Source organism: Hyperolius riggenbachi, chromosome 5 (assembly GCF_040937935.1).
Source record: "Hyperolius riggenbachi isolate aHypRig1 chromosome 5, aHypRig1.pri, whole genome shotgun sequence".
Taxonomy (NCBI): domain Eukaryota; kingdom Metazoa; phylum Chordata; class Amphibia; order Anura; family Hyperoliidae; genus Hyperolius; species Hyperolius riggenbachi.
In genome coordinates this window covers 312,181,833-312,203,653 of record NC_090650.1, presented here as the reverse complement: position 1 = coordinate 312,203,653, position 21,821 = coordinate 312,181,833, and the positions used below count along the sequence as shown (strand labels likewise).

Here is a 21,821-nt window from a genome sequence, read left to right as displayed (position 1 = left end):
ATGCTGTGTGAGGCCAGCATTGGAACCCACATCTCCACAACTGAATTCCGTACCAGCTTTTGCACGATGCCAAGGAGATAAAAGTCCTGCATGCAGTGAGTCTTTTATCTCCTGGAATTAAATCAGCCCCAGTGAGTATTTTGACATCTTGCAGAGAAGTAGACACGTGTCCAAAGGGGGACTATGATGTGTGCTTGGCTGAAGAGGTGCTTTTTAAAAAGGTGTTTGAAGGTTTCAAGGCTTGATCAATGGGATGTGGAAAGAGTTCCAAAAGAGTGGAGAAGCTTGTGAGAAGTATGTATTCTTTAAATACTTTCAATCGCTAGGAACCTAGGATATGAAGATGCCTCTACATTGTCCCACACACTCAAGATGCTTCTATTTCATTAGTACAATCTTTCTATGTATGTAACCATTACCTGTGCCTTTACAGGTGGTAGGTTCTCTTTAATATATTAAACATTAAATTGGAAAAATGTGTTCCATATCTTTGTAGGTGATTTGGAGATATTGTGGCATCGGGGACACTGTGTGCGTCTTTACTGATTAACAAAATAATGTCTTTGTGTATCCTGCCTATACCCTTTTGTGGATAATGCGTAATTTATGCCAGTGAATGATGCCCACAGAGTTATGACAGGGTAATCTTTCAGCCCTGCCATATTTTATAAAAACAAATCCTCATGAGAATAGTACAAGCCTTCTCTCAGCAGCTAATCATATTGCCGACTTTCATATAAAATTTCTTATTTCGGTTATTTTCATTTCTTTAGAAATCTCCAAGATCAAATTGCAGCTACAAGCTCTTCATCTTTTAATCATGCTCCTGCCAGATGCCAACAGAGATACTGCCAAGGTAAACGAAATTAGAGACAGAATCACGGGATATTTGGATGCATTTCCTTTTAGGAGTGAGACGTGACTTCCCCTGCAATCATTTGACATACTTATTTTAAAGACGCCTATTGTTTCCCCACAAGAAGAAAATCCAGCAATTTCGCTTGGCAACAGTTGACAATAAATCAGAGAGGTTCTTTGACTAAAACCAGAGCAGGCACTGCAGACAGATGCTTTTTAGTTTAATAAGACTTCAAGATGAAATATTATTCCCTCTTACAGCCACTGGCTTAATTAGGGTGATAATGGTAGTGTGATTAATATTACGAACAGATGAGAATGCAATTCCCATTATTTCTTCAAGGTATGTTTTGTTCCACTCTCCGATATTCTTGAGGGAAGCCGTATGTAACTGATCCTCACCTCATACTTCTGTTATTTCAGCCCTTCTCCGTTGCTGACAGTGGTTAGTTTGAAAAGCTTGGTTAACATATCTGACTGTGCATGAAATCCCCCCCAAAAAGTATCCTGTCCCTCATGGCCAGAAGATGTACTACCCAGCTGAGGGTGACTCATGTTGCTGCCATCACTCATCACCTCCGGCCACTAATGTACGCTGAGAGCTCTGCACGACTTGCTTGGAGAGAAGGAAGTTTGCAGAGATAGAAGACTTGGCACGAGCAGCATTTGACTGGGAATTAATAAGACTGAATATATTATGAGTTTACACAGGGTTCTTTGTCTTAGAGTGTTCTTTGTTTAGGCAGGAAGAGGGTGCATCCTTCTACTCATGAGTCTTGGCAATAAAGTACAGGCAGTCCCCTATTTTAGAAACTACTTGAGTTACAATTTTTTATACATGCAAACATAATTGCCTCCATGTATAAATATACATTACTGTTTTTTTAGTACACATTTTTGGTATTACATGTTACACTATTGTATAAACTGTTGGAAGTAGTTTGAAAACAAATTAAAAGCACGTTGAAAACAACCCAAAAAACATACTTTATACTCGTAGTTCTCAAACTTTTTTGGGTGAGAGAGGTTTTTTTGCAAGGCACCCTCAACAAAAATAACTACTGAAATGCCATTATGACCCCCCCACACACAAGTAGCTAGTGATGCTTATTAGGCAGCATCCCCCTCCAAGTAGTCAATGATTGCCCCCACCCCCCCTGCCGCCTCGGCAGCAATCTCCCTCTAAATAGTCAGAGACCCCACATTAGGCAGCATTACCACCTCTAAAAAGTCAGTGATCCCCCATTATGCAGCACCCCATCCCCCAAATGAACATAAGGATGAAGAGTCAATTTTGTAGAGCACATAGACATTTCCTCATATGGGCCCTGCAGTTAACACCCCCTTTAATTATGCAGCATCAACTCAGCACCCACTCCAGATTGTAAGTGACCTCCATTAGCTGGACAAACATTTTCTTTCTATCCAGGCCAAGCTGCACTGATCCATTGCTCCACCCCGATTCCTCTGATGTCCAACTTCAACCATGGCTGCTGGGACTAAAGGTTAACTGGTAGGTAATGCAGCCGCATTGTATATCAATGTGCGGTTGCATTACCTGATGGCAATGCACAAAAAAATGGGCATGAAAACTGAGGCACCCCTGGGAGGTGCTCGAGGCGCTCCAGGGTGTCGCGGCGCCCAGTTTGAGAACCCCTGGTTTATACTATAAGTCCAAATCCAGAGTTATGCAAAAGTAAATCATTTATCCACAAATCAACCTACAAACAAACTCCTGGAATGTAACCTGTTTGTAAGTAGGGGACCACCTGTAATTGAGAAACAGTGAAACTCCTCACAGCAGACATATAGTAGCTCACAAAAGTGAATAAACCTCTCACATTTTTGTGAATATTTTATTATATCTTTTCATTATGTGTTTACAACACTGAAGATATGACACTGTAAAACAACTCAGCACATAGTCATTTATGTCTAAACTGTTGGCAACAAGAGTGAGCACACCCCTACATGAAGAATTGTGCTTAAAGTGTAAATACTTTATGTGCCCACCATTATTTTGCTTTAACTCTCTTGGCCATGGAGTTCACTAGAGATCTCGGGCTCCTCCACCTTCCGTTTGAGGATGACTTACAGATGCTTAATAGGATTTAGGTCTGGAGACATGTTTGGTCATTCCAGCACCATTAACCTCAGCTTCCTAGTAATGGTAATTCAGTGTCATTCATTGAAAATATATAATAATAATAATACATATTTTGATATAATAACTATAATATATGTAATAAATAATAATAATATTTATAAAAATGTGAGAGATGTGCTCATTTTTGTGAGAATATATATATATATATATATATATATATATATATATATATATATATATATGTATATATATATATATATATATCTTACAGTGATACCTGAGCCCAAAAATCATTTTTTTATGTTTTTGCCTCCGTTTAATGCTGAGCCATTCATTTTGGCACAGAAACATTAACTTCTGATAATGCATGTGTTCAGCATGAAGGGGCCACAGGAGGCTAGTGGTCACCACTTAGGAGTTGCAGGACTGGGTAAGGAACACGCATAGAGTGGTTGGTTTATTATCAGGTATGCTCAATTGTTTGGCAGTTTTTGATGCATGATGACGGAGGGATATATAAGCCTTGATCACTAGTCCATACAGTTGATTATACACTCTATCCCTACTTCATGATTAAATAATTGCACATTATTTTGTGATTTATTGCAGATACTACTTTCTTGTGTATATGGTGTTTTTTTAGTTGTTTTTAATATTTGGGATATGTTCCTTAATCAATTGTTATTTGACTTTTTGCAAGTGCTTTTGGTGGCTTTACTTTGGAATATACGTTGCCTATATGGATGCTTTTTTGGTTTAATAGGAGTTAACATGCCCATGGCAACTGCCGATCAATGGGCTTATTGCTCTTGATTTGTTTTTTTTATATTAATAATGGCAGTATTTGTATAATGGCAGTATTTGTATAGCGCCTTTCTCCTGTCGGACTCAAAGCGCTTGCGAGGCAGCCACTAGAGCGCACTCAGTAGGCAGTAGCAGTGTTAGGGAGTCTTGCCCAATGAACTCCTTACTGAATAACTGGCTTACTGAACAGGCAGAGCCGAGATTCGAACCCAGGTCTCCCATGTCAGAGGCAGAGCCCTTAACCAGTACACCATCCAGCCACTGCTGGATGGTGAAAGTGACAGTGTCACAATAAAAATGTTTTTTTTTCTGTATTGAAGTTTTAACCCCTGACAAGCCAATTAGCCCCTTGTGTCGCCTATACTTGGCATTAAAATCTGTTGACACCTGAAATGACTGCCACCCATAGCAAGTGGATGAGATCACTGGGGCAACAGTTTGGGGACATAACGCTGTATAGATGCATCACTGTGCTGTTGCCTAGTGATGTATCTGTACAGCACTGGAGTCCCCAAACTGTGCGCGCTAGCGATCGCATCCAGACGCATGGGCTGGCGATAGTGGTCCATTACATGCACAACTAGTATCAAAATATGCCATATGGGGATCATTGTATTCGGAACAAGCCAAAGAATATACTTTAGGGTGTTTTAGAACTGTGACACCTGTCATGTGAAAAATAGGAAGGCTAATAAACGGAATGTGTATTTATATATATGTTGATGGTTAAGTATTAAAAAAAAACAGAACCTGAAGTCCTGACCTCATTCCAACAAAGTGTTGAAAGGAACAGGAACCAACAGTTTATGCAAGCGACCTGCCAGGGCTCAACATCCCTGAGGTGAAACTGTTATTTATGGAGGAATGGGTTAAAGTGTCTCCACACCACTGTGCAGAGCTTATTAACCGGGACTGGAAGTGCTTAAAGTACACGTGTAGTCCGAAAAAAAAACCTGTTACTAACCTCAGTAGGGGAGCGTCTGTGGATGGTCCAGAAGCTTCTCCAGACTTCCTTTGCCCCTCCGGCACTGTGCTGTGAAAAATAGGAAGGCTAATAAACGGAATATGTATTTATATATATGTTAATGGCATAAGTATTAAAAAAAAAACAGAACCTGAAGTCCTGACCTCATTCCAACAAAGTGTTGAAAGGAACAGGAACCAACAGTTCATGCAAGCAACCTGCCAGGGCTCAACATCCCTGAGGTGAAGCTGTTATTTATGGAGGAATGGGTTAAAGTGTCTCTACACCATTGTGCAGAGCTTATTAACTGGGACTGAAAGTGCTTAAAGTACACGTTGTAGTCAGAAAAAAAAACAGTTACTAACCTCAGTAGGGGAGCGTCTGTGGATGGTCCAGAAGCTTCTCCAGACTTCCTTTGCCCCTCCTGCACTGTGCTGGGACCCGCTTTAGAATCTTAGACATTAAAGTTGAAGATTGGCCATGCTCCCCACCATGACGTGGCCACACTGTGCAGGCACAAAGTACAGCCCTCACCTGTGCAGTGGCACAGAGACGCTTGTGCATGGCTTTTATCTTCACGCCTGTGCAGCTCCATGCTACTGCGCACGAGTAAACCCAGTGCGACCGCGCTGGTACATGGAGGGGAGCACAGCCACAATGATGGCAAGCTGCGGAAGGTGGGTGTGGGTGGAGTCCTTGAGGATCGGGTAAACCTATGGAGCACCTATAGCTTTCCCCCTATTGACAGTATATAAGCTTTTTTTGTAAATAAAAAGTTAAAGATATACCGGTAATTTAAATGTAGCTATTGCTGCTCAAGAAGATAGGGGGGAAAACTGTTACTGAAATCAAGGAGCCACATACTTTCGTGACACACAGATTGATATATAAGATCCAATCATTTTACTCAATAAATAAACAAACAAGCATAATGTTTGAGGTCTGATCATCTAGTTTTAGGACTGTGGAAACCAGACTATAACCAGACTGTGGAAACACAGAACTATTGAAAATTCAGAAGGGTTGATGAATTTTCAGGAACCAGTATAAGCGGCAGTGTTACTTTATGCTGCATTTCTTGACTGGATTTTCTCCTTTATTTTTCAGGCCTTGCTGCATTTCTTAAAAAAGGTTGTGTCAAACGAAGAGAAGAATAAAATGAGTCTGTGGAATGTGGCTATGATTCTTGCACCAAATTTATTTATTAACAGAGGAAGAAGTGCCAATCAAGAAGAAATGAATTCAGCCGCCCCCACAGCACACATTGTTCGTCTTTTAATTAGGTACCAGGATATTTTATGGACGGTGAGAAAACATTTATTTTTATAGTGACACATGTTGCCAAGTGAAATAAGGATGTGATTCAGTTGAATGGGAAGCATGGAGGCAGAGGTGCATGCTGAGAGACATTTGGTTTTTCAGGTAACATGTGGTATCTGACTCTGCACAGAAGGAATGTACAGACTAGTCACCTGCCCCACTATGACATCCTTTCCTGTGACCCAGATAACTGAAAGGAAATACAGTGTGAGGGGAACAACAATACCAACAACCTTTTTCCTTGTAATATGTACATTTTACAATACTTCATTTTACCTCATACAACAGCCCTACACAGCCAATCCCCTGTGCAAGCTGTGGGTTTGGAGGCAACTAGGCACACCCATAGCATTTTTTTTTTCAAAGAATAGCTACAAATTGGCTTCAAGGCAGGGGCGTAACTAAAAAGGCAGGCCCAGAGAAACTTTCTCCCTCGCTTTTTGCACAGGTTAACTGAGAACCAATGTTATTCAATTGGCTAGTGCACACTGGAATGTTTTTTCCCCATGCAGATAAAAACAGACAGCAGTGAAGCACTGCACTCATTTTCTCTATCAATTACATTAGCTTCTGTGATAAAGCGTGCATGTTTTCACACATACAGACACACATGGGGCTTGATTCACAAAGCCGTAATAACTAGCTAGCGTTTTGAGCGCACTGTAACATGCACAACTTTTTTGCAACCAATCGAGAATTTCCGTGTTTGTGCGCAAAAATTTGTGATTGTGCGTAAAAACCAGTTACGTGCGTTATAGCGCGCGCAAAACGCTAGCGCAACCGTGATGAGAGTTATCACGGCTTTGTGAATCAAGCCCATGGTGTGTAGAAAACTGACAGATGAGTGTGCGCCCAGCCTCAGCTTCATATTACACTCACCCCATCCTATACTCACCCTGATGGAGCAGAACTGGCTCTGCAGGCTCCTTTGGCAGCATTGCTACAGTACACAGCACTTGGGGAGGGGGTGGGGAGGCTGGGGGCCCTATTCAGTGTACAGCTCTATTCAGTGTGTCCCTATTCAGTGTGCTACAGGGTGTTGTGTACATCGCCTTGCTGTATACAACACTCTGCTGCACACTGAATATGTACCATCTACAAATCTTTGTCTACAAAACTTTGTATGATTCCTTATCAATGGCTGAGCAGATGCAGTCATTAGAACAATTGTGCAGGGAGCTGAAAGCTCTTTCTCTCTGCATCTTTAGTTGTCAGTCTTTCCCCAAGGGCCCCCTTGCTGCTCACTGAATAGGGACTGTCTACAAATCTTTGTCTACAAAACTTTATATGATTCTTTATCAGCAGCTAGGCAGACGCAGTGATTAGAACAATTGTGCAGAGGGCAGAAAGCTTTTTCTCTCCATGCACTTTGTTGTCAGTCTCTCAGTACAAGCACAGAAGAACTAAAGTGGGGTATAATCAAGCACAAACACTGGGATTAACCGATCCCTATTGGCCCCTTCGAAATACTGGTAATATAATACCTAAAACATAACTTGTAATGGACAATGTGTAAAAGTAGGGCTATAACACCATCACCATCAACAACAAACATAAAAGGAGGGGATATGTCAATTTTTCGAGTGTGTGATCATTACAGCCTTGAGATGTAGTACACTGAGTGAGCAAATAAACCTGGATGTGAATCGCCCAGGGAACAGACCCTCCCTCAAGGACAGAAGTGAAGCGTAAATTGATCATGCAGTCATAAGTAAATGACTGGTCTCAACGCTCAGAACTAATCATCGAGTTTGCCATGCATCAGTATAGTAACCCAGGGCTGTACCTGACCATAAATACGTTGGATCACATCAGATCTCCATTCCCATGTACAGCCTAGAAAACTAGGACACAAACATCACCACCTCACTAGCAGAAAATCACCCAATAAATGTACATGTTTCACTTCATTAGGAAATGTAAGCTTCGTCAGAAAAATAATAAAAGGGTGCAGTGCTCAAAAGTGCATTGTAAGGTAACACAACAAGTATAGCCCAAGTCAGAGAGGCTCTGAAAAGAAACTTCTCCCCCACAGTTCCTGCGGCTTCCTTTATTCTATCACGCCCCGCCCCCCAACCCCCTTCCCCGGGTCTGCATCCATGATTGTTACGCCATTGTTCCAATGGTATACGTTTTTACAGAATAGTTCATATTTTGTGATTCATAGATATTTAAATGGAATTTGATAGAACTGAGGCAGCACCAAATATGGTAACAGTTGTGAAATGAAGATGGGCGTGTAGAAACTATACACAGGTGGGATCATCATATACATCCTGGTATGTTTACATTTATAAGTAAACTGCACTATGGCTCTGCATTTCCTCATTTATTCATTCTTTTAGAATACTGTCTTTGTTTACTTAACTAGCTTAGTATAATAACAAGGACAGCTATATTTAACCACTTTACCCCCGCGCGTACGTATTTCTCCGCCTCTTTTTCCATCCTTTAACAACCAGGGACGGAGAAATACGTACTTTCCGCGTTCCCGACGCTGTCCGCGCTCCCGCTCGTTAACACGCCGCCCGCCGCTAGTAAACACGCCGCCGCCCGCTCGCCCAGAGATCAATGAACGGGAAAATCCATTCCCGTTCGTTGATCTAAGCCCCGCAATGATCCGCTGCTCTCCTATGGGCAGCGCGATCATTGTGAGAAAAAACTCACGTGTCCAGCCTCCTTATACTTCCTCCAAGCTTCCGGAAGGAAGCTTGGAGGTCGCATTAAAACAAAAAGTTACTGTGGCCATCTTGTGGCCAAATGGTAAACTACACCCTACACATTTTTCACATACAAATAAATGACTTTTACACATAAAATTAACTCATTACCTCCCACACTCCCCATTTTTTTTTTTTTTGTAATTAAAAAAAAATTAAAAAATTTACAATTAAAAAAAATACATAAATAGTTACCTTAGGAACTGAACTTTTTAAATATTTATGTCAAGAGGGTATGGCACTGTTACTTTATAAACTATGGGCTTGTAATTAGGGATGGACGCAAAAATGAAAAAAATGCACCTTTATTTCCAAATAAAATATTGGCGCCAAACATTGTGATAGGGACATAATTTAAATGGTTTTATAACCGGGACAAAAGGGCAAATACATTTCATGGGTTTTAATTACAGTAGCATGCATTATTTAAAAACTATAATGGCCGAAAACTGAAAAATAATTATTTTTTTCCCCACATTTTTCCTATTTTCCCATTAAAACACATTTAGAAAAAAAAAATTCTTGGCATAATGTCCCACCTAAAGAAAGCCTAATTGGTGGCGGAAAAAACAAGATATAGTTCATTTCATTGCGATAAGTAATGATAAAGTTATAGACGAATGAATGGAAGGAGCGCTGAAAGGTGAAAATTGCTCTGGTGCTCAGGGGGTAAAACCCCTCAGTGGTGAAGTGGTTAAAGATGACATAAGCTCAGTATAGATTTGCAGTGGTGTTAAACAGGAGAGAGATGAGATAAACATGAGATAAGACAGGCAAGGCACAGAACATTTATATTGCAATTTTCTCCTGGTGGACTCAAAGAGCTTGAGCTGCAGATACTAGGGAGCACTCAGTAGGCAGTAGCAGTGTTACAGAGTCTTGCCCAAGGTCTCCTTACTGAATAGGTGCTGCCTTACTGAAAAGGAAGAGCCAAGATTTAAACCATGGTCTCCTGTGTCAGAGGCAGAGCCCCTAACATAAAGGTATAAGATAAACATGGTTACATGTAGTACCACATCTTTTTTTGAAATAAAGGATGCAATAAGCTGATTTTCTTACATCATACACTAAGGGAGGGAAAGCACTTGCATCTGTGGGAATCGCAGACGCTTCCCTGCAACAGTTTTGCCCCACAATTGTGCAATTTGCAGAGCATTGCAAATAGATTTTTTTTTATAGCAGCCATTGATTTCCATTAAAAAATTACATGCTTTGTGCGAGAAAGTAGTGCCGGTTGTACCTTTTTTTTTTTTATGCTATGTACCTTTTTTTATGCTATGTGGAATCGCATATACCTCCCAAAAATGCAACAACTACATAGAATATCATTATATGTGATTCTGCATTCGTTTTTTTTGTCTGTGCCAAAACGCTGCAGATTGCTCAAGTGTGACTCCTGCCTTAGGCCTCGTTCACATCTGCTGCGCTGAAAAACGTGTGAAAGCGCGTGGTAAAAAACGCATGCGCTTGTGCGCGCTTTAGTCCGCGTTTCTGTGCGTTGCGCTGCGCTTCTTTAAAGCACGTTTTGCTTACTGTAGCAGCAGCAGTTGTCAATAAAACTTTGTTTTTGTATGTAAATGTATTTTTTTCTCCAATTAGGGGTAAAAAACGCATGCGCTTCTATGCGCTTGTACGCGCTTCTATGCGCTAAAAAAGCGGACCCATTCACTTGCATTGCTGTGCGCTTTCCAGCTCAACGCACAGAAATGCCTGCAACACTACGTTTCTGTAACGCTGCTCAGCGCAGCGCATAGATGTGAACCAGCTACATTTAGTTACATGGAAAAATCAATACCTTGCTGAACGCACAGGGCTGTGCGCTGTGGAAAGCGCACAGAAACGGCCCTGATGTGAACGAGGCCTTAGGGACAAATGGTGACACTGACGAAAAGTCATCAATAATAACTTCCAGTTGACAATTAAAACTTTACGTTACACCCTCGTATAAGTAAATTAATTATTCAAAATAATACTAATATTATGTATGCTAAAGTTTGGATGTTTGGATGTTTGTTACTCAATCATGCAACAATGGCTGAATGGATTTGAATGAAATTTGTCACACACATTGTAAATTACCTGTAATAACATACAGGATACTTTTTATCCCCAAAACTGAAAAGTGAGCATAGACAAATACAAATTTAACTAACTGCAGCCATTCTTACACTGTTAATGGCAGGGTTCTCAAACGTTGCACAGTTGGTCACTGGGTGACTGGGATTACTATTCAGAAAAGTGGGTAGAGCCTACAAAAGCCAATCAAAATTCACCTATTGAATTTCAAGGGGAATATTTAATTGCTGCCAATGCCATTCTTTCACTGTTAATGGTACAAGCCTCAAACCTGGTACAGTTGGTCATTGCGTGACTGGGGTTCAAATTCAGAAAAGGGGTGGAGCCACAAACAGCCAATCAGATTTGTTTCATTTCAATTCAAATGATTGATGCCAAAGACTGCAACACTCAAAAACTTGGTCATTGAGTAATTGTGTGTTAGAGTTAGAAAAAGTGGGCGCAGCCAACACCAGCCAAATACATACCTGGGCAACGCCGGGTCATCAGTGGGCGGAGACAAATACAAATTTCCCTGGAAAATGTAAACTGCAACCATTCTTACACTGTTTATGGTAGGGTTCTCAAACGTTGCACAGTTGGTCACTGGGTGACTGGGATTAATATTCAGAAAAGTAGATGGAGCCTAAAAAAGTCAATCAAAATTCACCTATTGATTTTCAAGGGGAATATTTAATTGCTGCCATTCTTGCACTGTTAATGGCACAAGCCTCAAATCTGGTACAGTTGGTCATTGGGTGACTGGGGTTCAAATTAAGAAAAGGGGGTGGAGCCACAGCCAATTAGATTGTTTCATTTCAATGCAAATTATTGATGCCAAAGATCGCAAAGCTCACATACTAGGTAACTGAGTAATTGTGTGTTAGGGTTAAAAAAAAGTGGGTGCAGCCAACACCAGCCAAATACATACCCGGGCAACGCTGGGCCACCAGCTAGTGAATAATAATTTTAACAAATATTCGAATACAGTAATAATGCATACATATTACAACGTTGCTGGGCAGTTGTGAGAAGGGTGGCTCAGCCTGCTGCCATTGAAATTCCCATTCCCGGTGGCGTTAAATACTATTCCTCCTGGGAATCATTTCAACTGGGGGGGGTGAGGGTGCATAACTTGGGGTCCGGCTACTGGCAGCACCCAAATTACCAGTATGCAGCCATGGATTATAGCATTGCAGCTATAGCTGCACTGATACCACACGCTACACAGCACGCAGCATGTGCTGGAATGAGCTGTTTCGGTTATAACGGCATTACAATCTTGAAAATATATAGCGAGCTGTAGTATTGTACCATGCTAGATATCAGTTAAGGCAGAAGGCATGATACTATTTATTGACTTAAAGCGGATCCGAGATAAAAAAACTAACTATAACAAGTAACTTGTCTATATATCTTATCTAAAGTTTAGATAGTTTACACAGCAAATATAGCTGCGAACAGCTTTAATAGAAAATGATTATTTCTTCCTGTGATAGAATGACAGCAGCCATGTTGTTTGTAAACCTTACAGAGAGGCAGGCTTATCTGTATCTTGATCACTAAGCCTGTGAAATAAACCTAATCCCCCCTCCTCCCCTCTGCCTTTGAAATCAATGGCTAGTAACACCTCCCTCTCCTCCTGTCGAGACTGAGCTCCCATGAGCCCTTGCTACTGCCAAGGCTCTCTGAAAACCTGTGGGTGTGGTTTATTTAGTTTATAGGGAATTAGAGTATTAAAACAAAAACAAAAAAAGTATTTGGCTTGAGGAATGCCCTATAAACAATAGGAAAGGAACACAATTATGCGATGAGTAAAAGTTCACCTCGGATCCACTTTAAGTTTAAATGATTAAAAAAGTACAATTTCAGTATATAGTAACAACTTCTGCAGACTTGTATTCTGTGTACACAGAAGACATGAATATATACTGAAAGCCTACTCTCTGAATGAGAGAATACAGCATGTAGAGTTACTAGGAAGAGGAGTAGTCTGTAGACAGATGTTATTTTGATACTCCCATATTTGCCAACAGTCACTGGCAGCATTTGCTGACATTTATATTGCCAGAGATGATAACAAATGTTGCAGACAACAGATGCTGGTGGATATAGTCTGGTGGATTTGTAGTGAATCTGAATTTGGACAAAAGAATGAGCAGATCTGCATAAGAAAGAGGAATGTAACTTTGTACGCTCTACAAATGAAACATGTCACTGAAAGTAGATTTTAAAATAAACCTGTCAAAGAAGGATAAAGAGATGAACATCCTTATTCCCTTAAAAACAAAAATGCATGTTCTTGTCTGAGTGAAAATAAAACTACGTTGGCTTCTGATTTCCCTCAGGACACGTTTCCACTTGAGTGGAAACCGCCGCGAATCCGCAGAGTTTCCCCACAGGTGAATAGTGCTGGGAAACTCTGCCATAGCTTGCAATGGTAACGCTGGCCGAATCGCTACCGCTAGCGATTCGGCTGGCTTTTCCATCCGAATCGGCGCGGGAGGCTGTGGATCCCATAGCCGTGCATGGCACGACTGATGGGATTCGTCTGCTTTCCCCGCAGACCCGGAAGAGCCGGCTCGCGTCTCGCAGACGCACGCCGCTCAAGTGGAATCGCACCCTCATTGTCATAGGACTTGTGAACTGTGCTTACAACTGTAGCTTTTTACTTACCTGGGGCTTCTTCCAACCCCCCCGTAGTCCTTGTGGCCCTTGGCGTCCCCTGGCTCTCCTTCATTCTCCCACTGGTAGCTTCGTAAAAAGCTAGTTGTCTGTGCATGCGCAGCCCCATCTGCATGCCCATCTCCATGCGTGGTTCAGTTTTCACAAACTAGACATGTGCAGGGGAGCATGATCAAGAAGGGCATGCGGACAGGACTGCACATGCGCAGTCGACGTGACTTGTGACAAATTTAAACTGAGGATTGAGAAGTCGATGCTAGTCTAGTTGAGGGGACCTCATTGGCTAATGTCTGCTCCCTGCTCATGGCAATTTCATTGCATCCACTAATTTTTAAGAAATAGAGGAGCCAGCAAGAAACAATGATGCTAATATTGCACATTAGGACCCTTGTTTGTGGCATTCAGTCACTGGGCTTCAGCCAAGGCTTTACTAAACTTATTCAGCTGGTGCAGTAGATAGTGTTTCCTGTTGGATCCCCTAATTAGTTGTTGCTACCAAATTGCTTTGAGCAGAAAGTGGCCATGGGTCCCCTTAACTAGACTACCTGGTATTTCTTATTAGCATAATTGAGGTGTAGATAATTGAGAATACAACTGTGACTGTTTATTAGGAGACCTCACGACTGAAAGTACAGATTTACACCATACAAAGGTGTCAGTCTGCACAATCTGCAGGCTTTGAGTTGTAGTTGAGATTCATGACACATCTCTCTAACTCGCGGCAATAGCTGAACACACAGAGAGGCATGAAGTTTACAGGAACTCAGAGACCTCCAGTTCTAAACGTTTGTAATGCAAACCAGGTCCACCGTCTCAGCTGGACTATAAAATTAAAATCCCTCTAGTGGTCACAGATCAGGGCTGCCAGCAAGCTTCCAGCAGGAAAAGCCTGCAAGGTATTTAGGTAAAGAGACTATAAAAGGTCTGTATAACAGCATATACGTTTTACGGTTTCATACTCTATTTCCTGCCTTAATTCAGGTCCCAGCCTTCCTGATTTCTCAAGTGAGGAAAATGAATGAAGCAGCTCTGAATAATAATAAAAAGCAGCTAATCTTTGATAAGAGTGTGAAGAGGCTATTGAGGAGGAAGACCATGGAGCGTGAGCGACCCGAGAGGAGAGAGGTACGTTTCATGTCTTTGTCACTACATTATATATGAGATCTTCATCTCCCTTGGCTGGAATTAAGGCATGTTTGGGGTCACCAAGACGTTCTAATTACCAGAGGTATCAGGTGATGGGCAATACCTAGACTGTGCTTTCAGTGAAGAAACATTTCACATTTCTTATTTCAAATTATGGTATATATACATATGTATGTATGTATATATATATATATATATATATATATATATATATATATATATATATATATAGTTACAAGTAGAGTGGGCATTGCTAGTAGCCTGAGTAGCCATGGAGTAGCCATGGGGATTGCTAGGGGCAGAGTGCGGGGGCATAGCAGTAGCCATAGCATCTGCTATGGGGCCCTGAAGTAGAGGGGGCACAGATGGTACTTGAGGTTTTCACTGTAAACATTCTTGTGTTCCTTCTCCCTCTACTTTTATCTTACATGCAGATGGACTGTATGCAGTGAAGATAGCATGAGAATGTAAATGGCCCAATTAACTCACATCCATAGGGCAGGCGGCATTGCTCAAGAGTATTTGCATAATCTCTAGTTCCACCAATGGCAGAGTGCTGGGTTTTCAGCTATATTTGTTATATAGGCCCTGGCACAGGGCTATTATATAGCCCAACATTGGCTTTTTGGCTACATAAATGAATTTGGTCACTGGCTCTTAGCTGTTATATAGCTTAGTAATGGCTATATTTAATAAGAGCACCAGCGTTTTGCTATGATATGGCTTTGTCCTGGCCTTTTGGCTATATATATAATATAGGCTCTAATTCTGGGTGATTTTGTAGCTCAGCACTGGTTCTTCGACTAAACAGATTAATTTGGGCACTGGTGATTTGGCTGTGTAATAGCCTGAGGTCCATAACCATGACACAATTTTTCAGATGATTTTCTTTGCGACAAACAATATTTTTCACAATATCACATAATATGAAAATTAACAATGTTTTACAACACAAACCACACGTGGTGATTGTTCATTTTTAAATGACTGCCATGCTGTATCATATTGCGGAGGATTGTTCCGATCCCCATTGACTTTTGCAGTAATTTGCCAAAATCGTGTAAACGATCATTTGTTTTCGTGGTCACCAACTTCGCTTGCAGGTTCGGCCAGATGGATTGGGAAATGATCATTGGCAGAGATTCATCTGGAAGCTTTACTAGATATTTGACCTGGCACAATTATTTGGCAGTGGGAGTGAACAATTGGTTGTGTTAGAGGTTAGGTTTAGCCTTAAATTTTAGGAGAACTTGGGTAAAGGGAAGGTTAATTTTAAGGGTTTGGAGGTTTGGGTTATGAATAAGGAATAGATATATTAACAGTAAAGGGGAGGTTAGTGTTTGCTATCAGGAAGGAGTTTTTATTAGAGGGAAGTTATGGTTAGGTAGCAGGAAGGGGTTTTTATTAGGGGGTAGGTCAAGGTTAGGTAATGAGATGGGGGTTTTATTAGAAAGGAGGTTGGCTCTCACACCCCTGTACATGATTATATGACCAGATGGGAATCTGCTTTGTCCACTTCCATATCATTAGAGGAATGGGAGGATATTTGGAATAACGCTAAACTCTCATCTATCTGTATACAAATTAGGGGAAACATATATAAAATCTTATTTCGATGGTACTTGACTCTGGATACCCTCTCGCACATTTACCCTAACATCTCAGATGTATGTTGGAGGGGATGTGGCGAGAAAGGCACCACTGAACACATCTTTTGGTTCTGCCCTATAATAGTCCCCTTGTGGCAAGAGATCCAGTCCCTAATCTTTGATCTCTCTGGTGTACTCATTCCTTAAGATCCCCTACAAATGCTCCCAAGCAAACCTATTCCTGACATCAATAAACACACCATGCAACTGATCACTAATATCTTAACGGCCACCAGACTATCCATAGCCAAGGCTTGGAACAATATTGCTCCCCCAACATTATCAGACGTAATAAATGAGGTAAATTGGACTAAAACGATGGAGCAAATGACAGCATCCCTAAGAGACACTGATGGCAAATTCCATAAAATATGGGACCAGTGGCCATACACACCCTCAGACTATAACCCTCCTTAAATCTTCTCTGTGATTGAGAAAACCCAATTCGAGATCCCTCAACTACACGTTCTAGACTACAGGCTCTCTTAATTCAATAAAAGGCCCACCCACTCCTAAGTTTTTACGTATATGCTGGACTTATCTGTATGGCTTGTTGACCAACGTGAATCTCCCTATAATCTTTAGATATTTAGTGTTTCTTTTAGGTTACATTCTCAATAGTTACTGTAAATTCTCTTATATGTTCTACACACTGTCATAGGCTTTATCAGCTCTCTCAATACTTTGAAATATCTAACGGGACTACATGAACTCACTTATCATCTCTCACCAAACTTCAGGAATTTATTATGGAAGACTCTTATTCCCTGCTTATTCCTGACTATGCCAACATGAAGAAATGCCTTTGACAACTGTAACATGTTTTCTTCTTTTCTGCGATGTTAATGTTTACCTTTAATAACAATAAAACAAAAGTGTGAAAAAAAAAAGAAAGGTTAGAGTTAGGTACCAGGAATGAGGTTTCAATGGAGGGAAGGTCAGGGTTATACTGTATATCAGCTATATATCAGGAATGTGATATTTTAATAAAATACACAATCCAGCTTCTTCCCTCTCCATTCAACTGATTAGCCTATTACCACCTGCAGGTTCCATGGATCTAGTCTTTCATATTAGTTGGTGGGGTGATTTGTTCAGTTATTCAATTGTCCTGCTTTGAACATGGAGACAGAGTCATCTGCTATCTACACTGCTGTGCTTTCTAGAGCCAGAAAGAGTAGCAGATGAAATGAACAAGCAGTAAAAGTACCTGCAAGGGCAGACAGGTCGGGGCAGGTATCAGAATAGAGGAAACATATGGAGCTCGAGAGGCTCAGTTAGGAAAGAATACTTTATAGGTTCCCTTATCTTATACGCTCACAAATGAAGCTATTCTGGAAAGACAGACTAAATAGTTTGCAATTATTCCACTAAAGACATTCACAGTTGGAGAAAAGAGGAAAGCACAAAATCTGCAAGTTGAATATGAAATGGATACACTCATTGGTGTGATTCTCCAGTAATTGTAAGAACTTTGGAAATGAAAGGCTGCTTTGAAGAAAATGTACAGTAAATATTTACGCTTGAATGTGTATATGTATATGGAACAAGCATATGACTTTGATAAGCCATTGATGTAATGTAAAGAAGTAGGATAAGGCAGGAAGTTAAGTGAGATCAGAAGATCTGTCTGTGTAAAACCGACATGGGATCAGCGCAATCATAGGATATTTACATTATGCAGAGTTTCCTTTATGTATTCTTCCATAACAATCTGAGTCCTACATGACTTCACCTCTCATGCTCCCTTGTACCTCTTGTGTCTCCCTGTGTTCTCCTCTGTCCCCCTTGTGTCCTCCTCTATGCCTCTTTGTGACCCCATTGTGTCCTCCTCAATGCTCCATTGTGCACCCCTGTGCCCTCCGTTTGTCCCCCTGAGTCCTTCCCTGCATGGGCTTAGTACAAGGGAGTCCCTGACATTGTGGCAGGTTGGAGGTTTGTATTGGCAGCTGGCAGGCATTCACAAGTCAGGAACTGCCTGCATTTGGACTACAAGATGCAGTGACCCCCCCCCACACACACACACACACACACACACACACACTTTTGGGGGAGAAAAAGTGAGTTTTATATATAATATTATAACAATATATATATATATATATATATATATATATATATATATATATATATATATATATATAGTATAACAGTATATTATATTATTATAAATATAATATTATTATGATTACAGTGTATTACTGTTATTTTTCAACTAAGGGCTTGTAATTAGTGATATACAGTAGTATAAAGAGACACAAAATAGAAAAAAATCTACCTTTATATCCACATAAAATATTGTCACTCAATACATTGTACTAGGGACATTCTTTCAACGTTGTAATGGCCCAGACAAATAAAACATGTGGGTTTTATCAACAGTTGCACGTTTTATTTTAAACCTGTAATGGCTGAAAATGGAGAAATAATTATTTTTTTCCTATTATTCCCATTAAAATGCATATCAAATAAATTAATTCTTAGCAAAGCTTACCACCCTAAAAAAAGCCCTGTTTGTGGCAAAGAAAATAAGCTATAGATTATTTATGTGTGATAAGTAGTGATAAAGTTATTGGTGAATAAAAGGGAGGAGCGCAGAAAGGTGAAATTGCTCTGGTACATAAGGGGAAAATCCCTTAGTGGTGAACTGGTTAATGAAACCTGACGTGAAAGGGATATGGTGGCTAATTAACAATGCAGATTGCCAGTCAGTCCTGCCAGTCCTCTGTCTCTAATACTTTTAGCCATAGACCCTGAACAAGAATGCAGATCAGATGTTTCTGACAAAAATCTGACAGGTGTGTAATTAAGACAGTACTGAGGTCAGATTGATCACCAGGACTGCCAGGCAACTGGTACTGTTTAAAAGGAAATAAATATTGCAGCCTCCATATTCCTCTCGCTTCTGGTTCACTTTAAGCCACAAAAGATCTTTGGTGAGTGTTTGTAAATACCAGTGTACTGTCAGCTGAAAGCAAGTATTTTTAGAATTTTCGCGGCTCATGTCAAGGCTAATTTATGTTTTGTCCATCATCATTGATAAGCCCATCAAAGCAAAACCTCCTTTGCGATGGTTATTACAGCTGTGCTTTGCTTTTATATTTCAGCACTGTGATGTACCTGAAGGAGTGATAAGGGTTTACGCTCCGTTGCACTCAAAGGTTTCCATGGCAATCCAGCTGAACAGTCGGACTAAAGCCAAAGACATCCTGGCACGGTTTCACTGTGAAAACAGGTGTAAAGAGATGCTCCTTTCTCTATTGTCCTGCCTTATATCAGCACTGTGTGACGTATAACTCTAGCTGCTGCCTTTTACGCTGTGTGATGATGCTGATGATTTCTCAGTTTTATATTAGTTTCTCTTCTCAACTTCTTAAAGAGAACCCGAGGTGTGTTTAAAGAATGTTATCTGCATACAGAGGCTGGATCTGCCTATACAGCCCAGCCTCTGTTGCTATCCCAAATCCCCCTAAGGTCCCCCTGCACTCTGCAATCCCACATAAATCACAGCCGTGCTGTGAGGCTGTGTTTACATCTGTAGTGTCAGTCTCGGCTGCTCCCCCGCCTCCTGCATAGCTCCGGTCCCTGCCCCCGTCCCTTCCCTCCAATCAGCAGGGAGGGAAGGGATGCAGGCGGGGACTGGAGTTCTGCAGGAGGCGGGGAGAGCAGCAGACTGACACTATAGAGATAAACACAGCCAGCTCTGACAAGCTGTTTGTCAGCAGCGTGGCTGTGATTTATGAGGGATTGCAGAGTGCAGAGGGACCTTAGTGGGGTTTGGGATAGCAACAGAGGCTGGGCTCTATAGGCAGATCCAGCCTCTGCATGCAGATAACATTCTTCAAACCCACCTCGGGTTCTCTTTAATGTATGTATAAGGGATATCATTTTTCGTAGCCAGCAGATGGCAAGTTCCAAGCAAGAGTCCTAAATGTGACAGATTTACCTACACTTGTCAAGAAATGGCATCAGATCAAACAGATTAGTTTAGTAATAGAGATTTAAATCATTCTAATTATCCAGCAGTGATTATTTTTTTTTCTTTTAACTGAGTTTATTGAGATATGTCTCAAGAAAACAACAACAGGAAATATATACTTACAATACAAGGAAATCAGACAATCAAATGTCCAGCAAACATCAAGACATTAAATCACAAGGAAAAATATTCCTGTTTTATGTAGATAATAAGTGTAAACATAAGACAATAGAATCCTGCAACAAGGTCACTGTAAATAACAAAAAAAACAATATATGAAAAGGCCTGGTTTACACTGGATGGATGAAAAATTAATCTGTGTAAAAACTGATCTGTGAAACTAGTTTTTCATCCATGACCCTTTGTTCCATTATGGAGCGGTCCATCGCTCTGGATTTATCGCAGCCTCCCCATACTTGCAGTCCATTTTGCAGAGCGCGCCAACTGATCCATTCTAGCGGAGCAATATGAATGGATCCTCTTGATTTACATAGGATTCGTTCAACTCCGTTAGGGTCAGTTTTGTTTAAGCTGCACTAAACGGACCGTTTTTAGTCCCAATGTAAAGCGGGCTTAAAGAAAACCTGAAATGAAAATTAAAAGTCAAAATAAGCATACACAAGTCATACTTACCTCCGGTGTAGTCTACTCCTCAATCTCTTTTTCCTCTCCTGCGTCCTGTTTGTCCACTGTGATCAATGGAATTCTCCGTCCTCCATTTTGAAAATGGCCATTACACCATAACAGCTTTCTGGTCAACACACAGTTAAACTGCAACATCACCCACTTGAGCCATAGGGAAACATGGACACATCAGTTCTCCTCTCAACTGTAACTGACAGCAACTGATATATAACTGAGAGCAACTGATATATTTCAGTTCTGACAAAATGTTGTCAGAACTGGAAGGGATCATTGTCAGAAGAAAATGGTGAGCTTCTGAGAGGAACTAATGGCAAGGTAACTATGTAATGTTCATTTGAAGTTACCTCGAGTGTTTATTTTAAATAATTTTACTCAGTACAGGTTCTCTTTAAGACCAGCGGTCTCCTAATAAATGATAAATCAAACAAATCTAATAGGTCATGAAGCAGTAGTTAAGCTTGATTTTGACCATGCACCCCAGTTCATTTGGTATTTAATATAGAGTCTGTCATGGTGTGATGTATGAAAGCCATCAACCGCACTTCCTCTGTTCTACCCAATACTTGATCAATTAGGAGATTAGCTGATCTCTAATGTCTAGCTATTACCCATGGATGGAACAAATACATGTAAAATATGCTCTTCTCCATTTCTCTGGGAATGTAAGATTATGTGTTAGCAGTAAGACGTGATATAGTTAAATCCATATTTGAAGAAAGTAGCTGGGTCAAGTGAGTCCACTGGGCAAATCAGATGAACGTCTTACCAAGAAACTGCCCCCAGTTTCAAGTGGTATATAATCAGAATCAGAATCATTTCAGAATCAGAATCATTTATTTCGCCAAGTACAACGGGGGTTGTACCCGGAATTATTTTTGGCACATACAGG

At 40.7% G+C, this 21,821-nt stretch overlaps 1 protein-coding gene across 2 annotated transcripts in view; it reads left to right on the top strand.

Annotated features, from left to right (window-relative positions):
- ARHGAP28 (Rho GTPase activating protein 28) overlaps window positions 1–21,821 on the top strand; it is a 185,376-nt gene that overhangs the window by 148,844 nt on the left and 14,711 nt on the right. For both annotated transcript variants that reach the window (XM_068237204.1, XM_068237205.1), the window contains exons 10-13: window positions 774–856; window positions 5,841–6,038; window positions 14,495–14,638; window positions 19,416–19,543. In XM_068237204.1, the coding sequence (XP_068093305.1) occupies window positions 774–856; window positions 5,841–6,038; window positions 14,495–14,638; window positions 19,416–19,543 (553 nt within the window). The remainder of the gene's footprint in view (window positions 1–773; window positions 857–5,840; window positions 6,039–14,494; window positions 14,639–19,415; window positions 19,544–21,821) is intronic.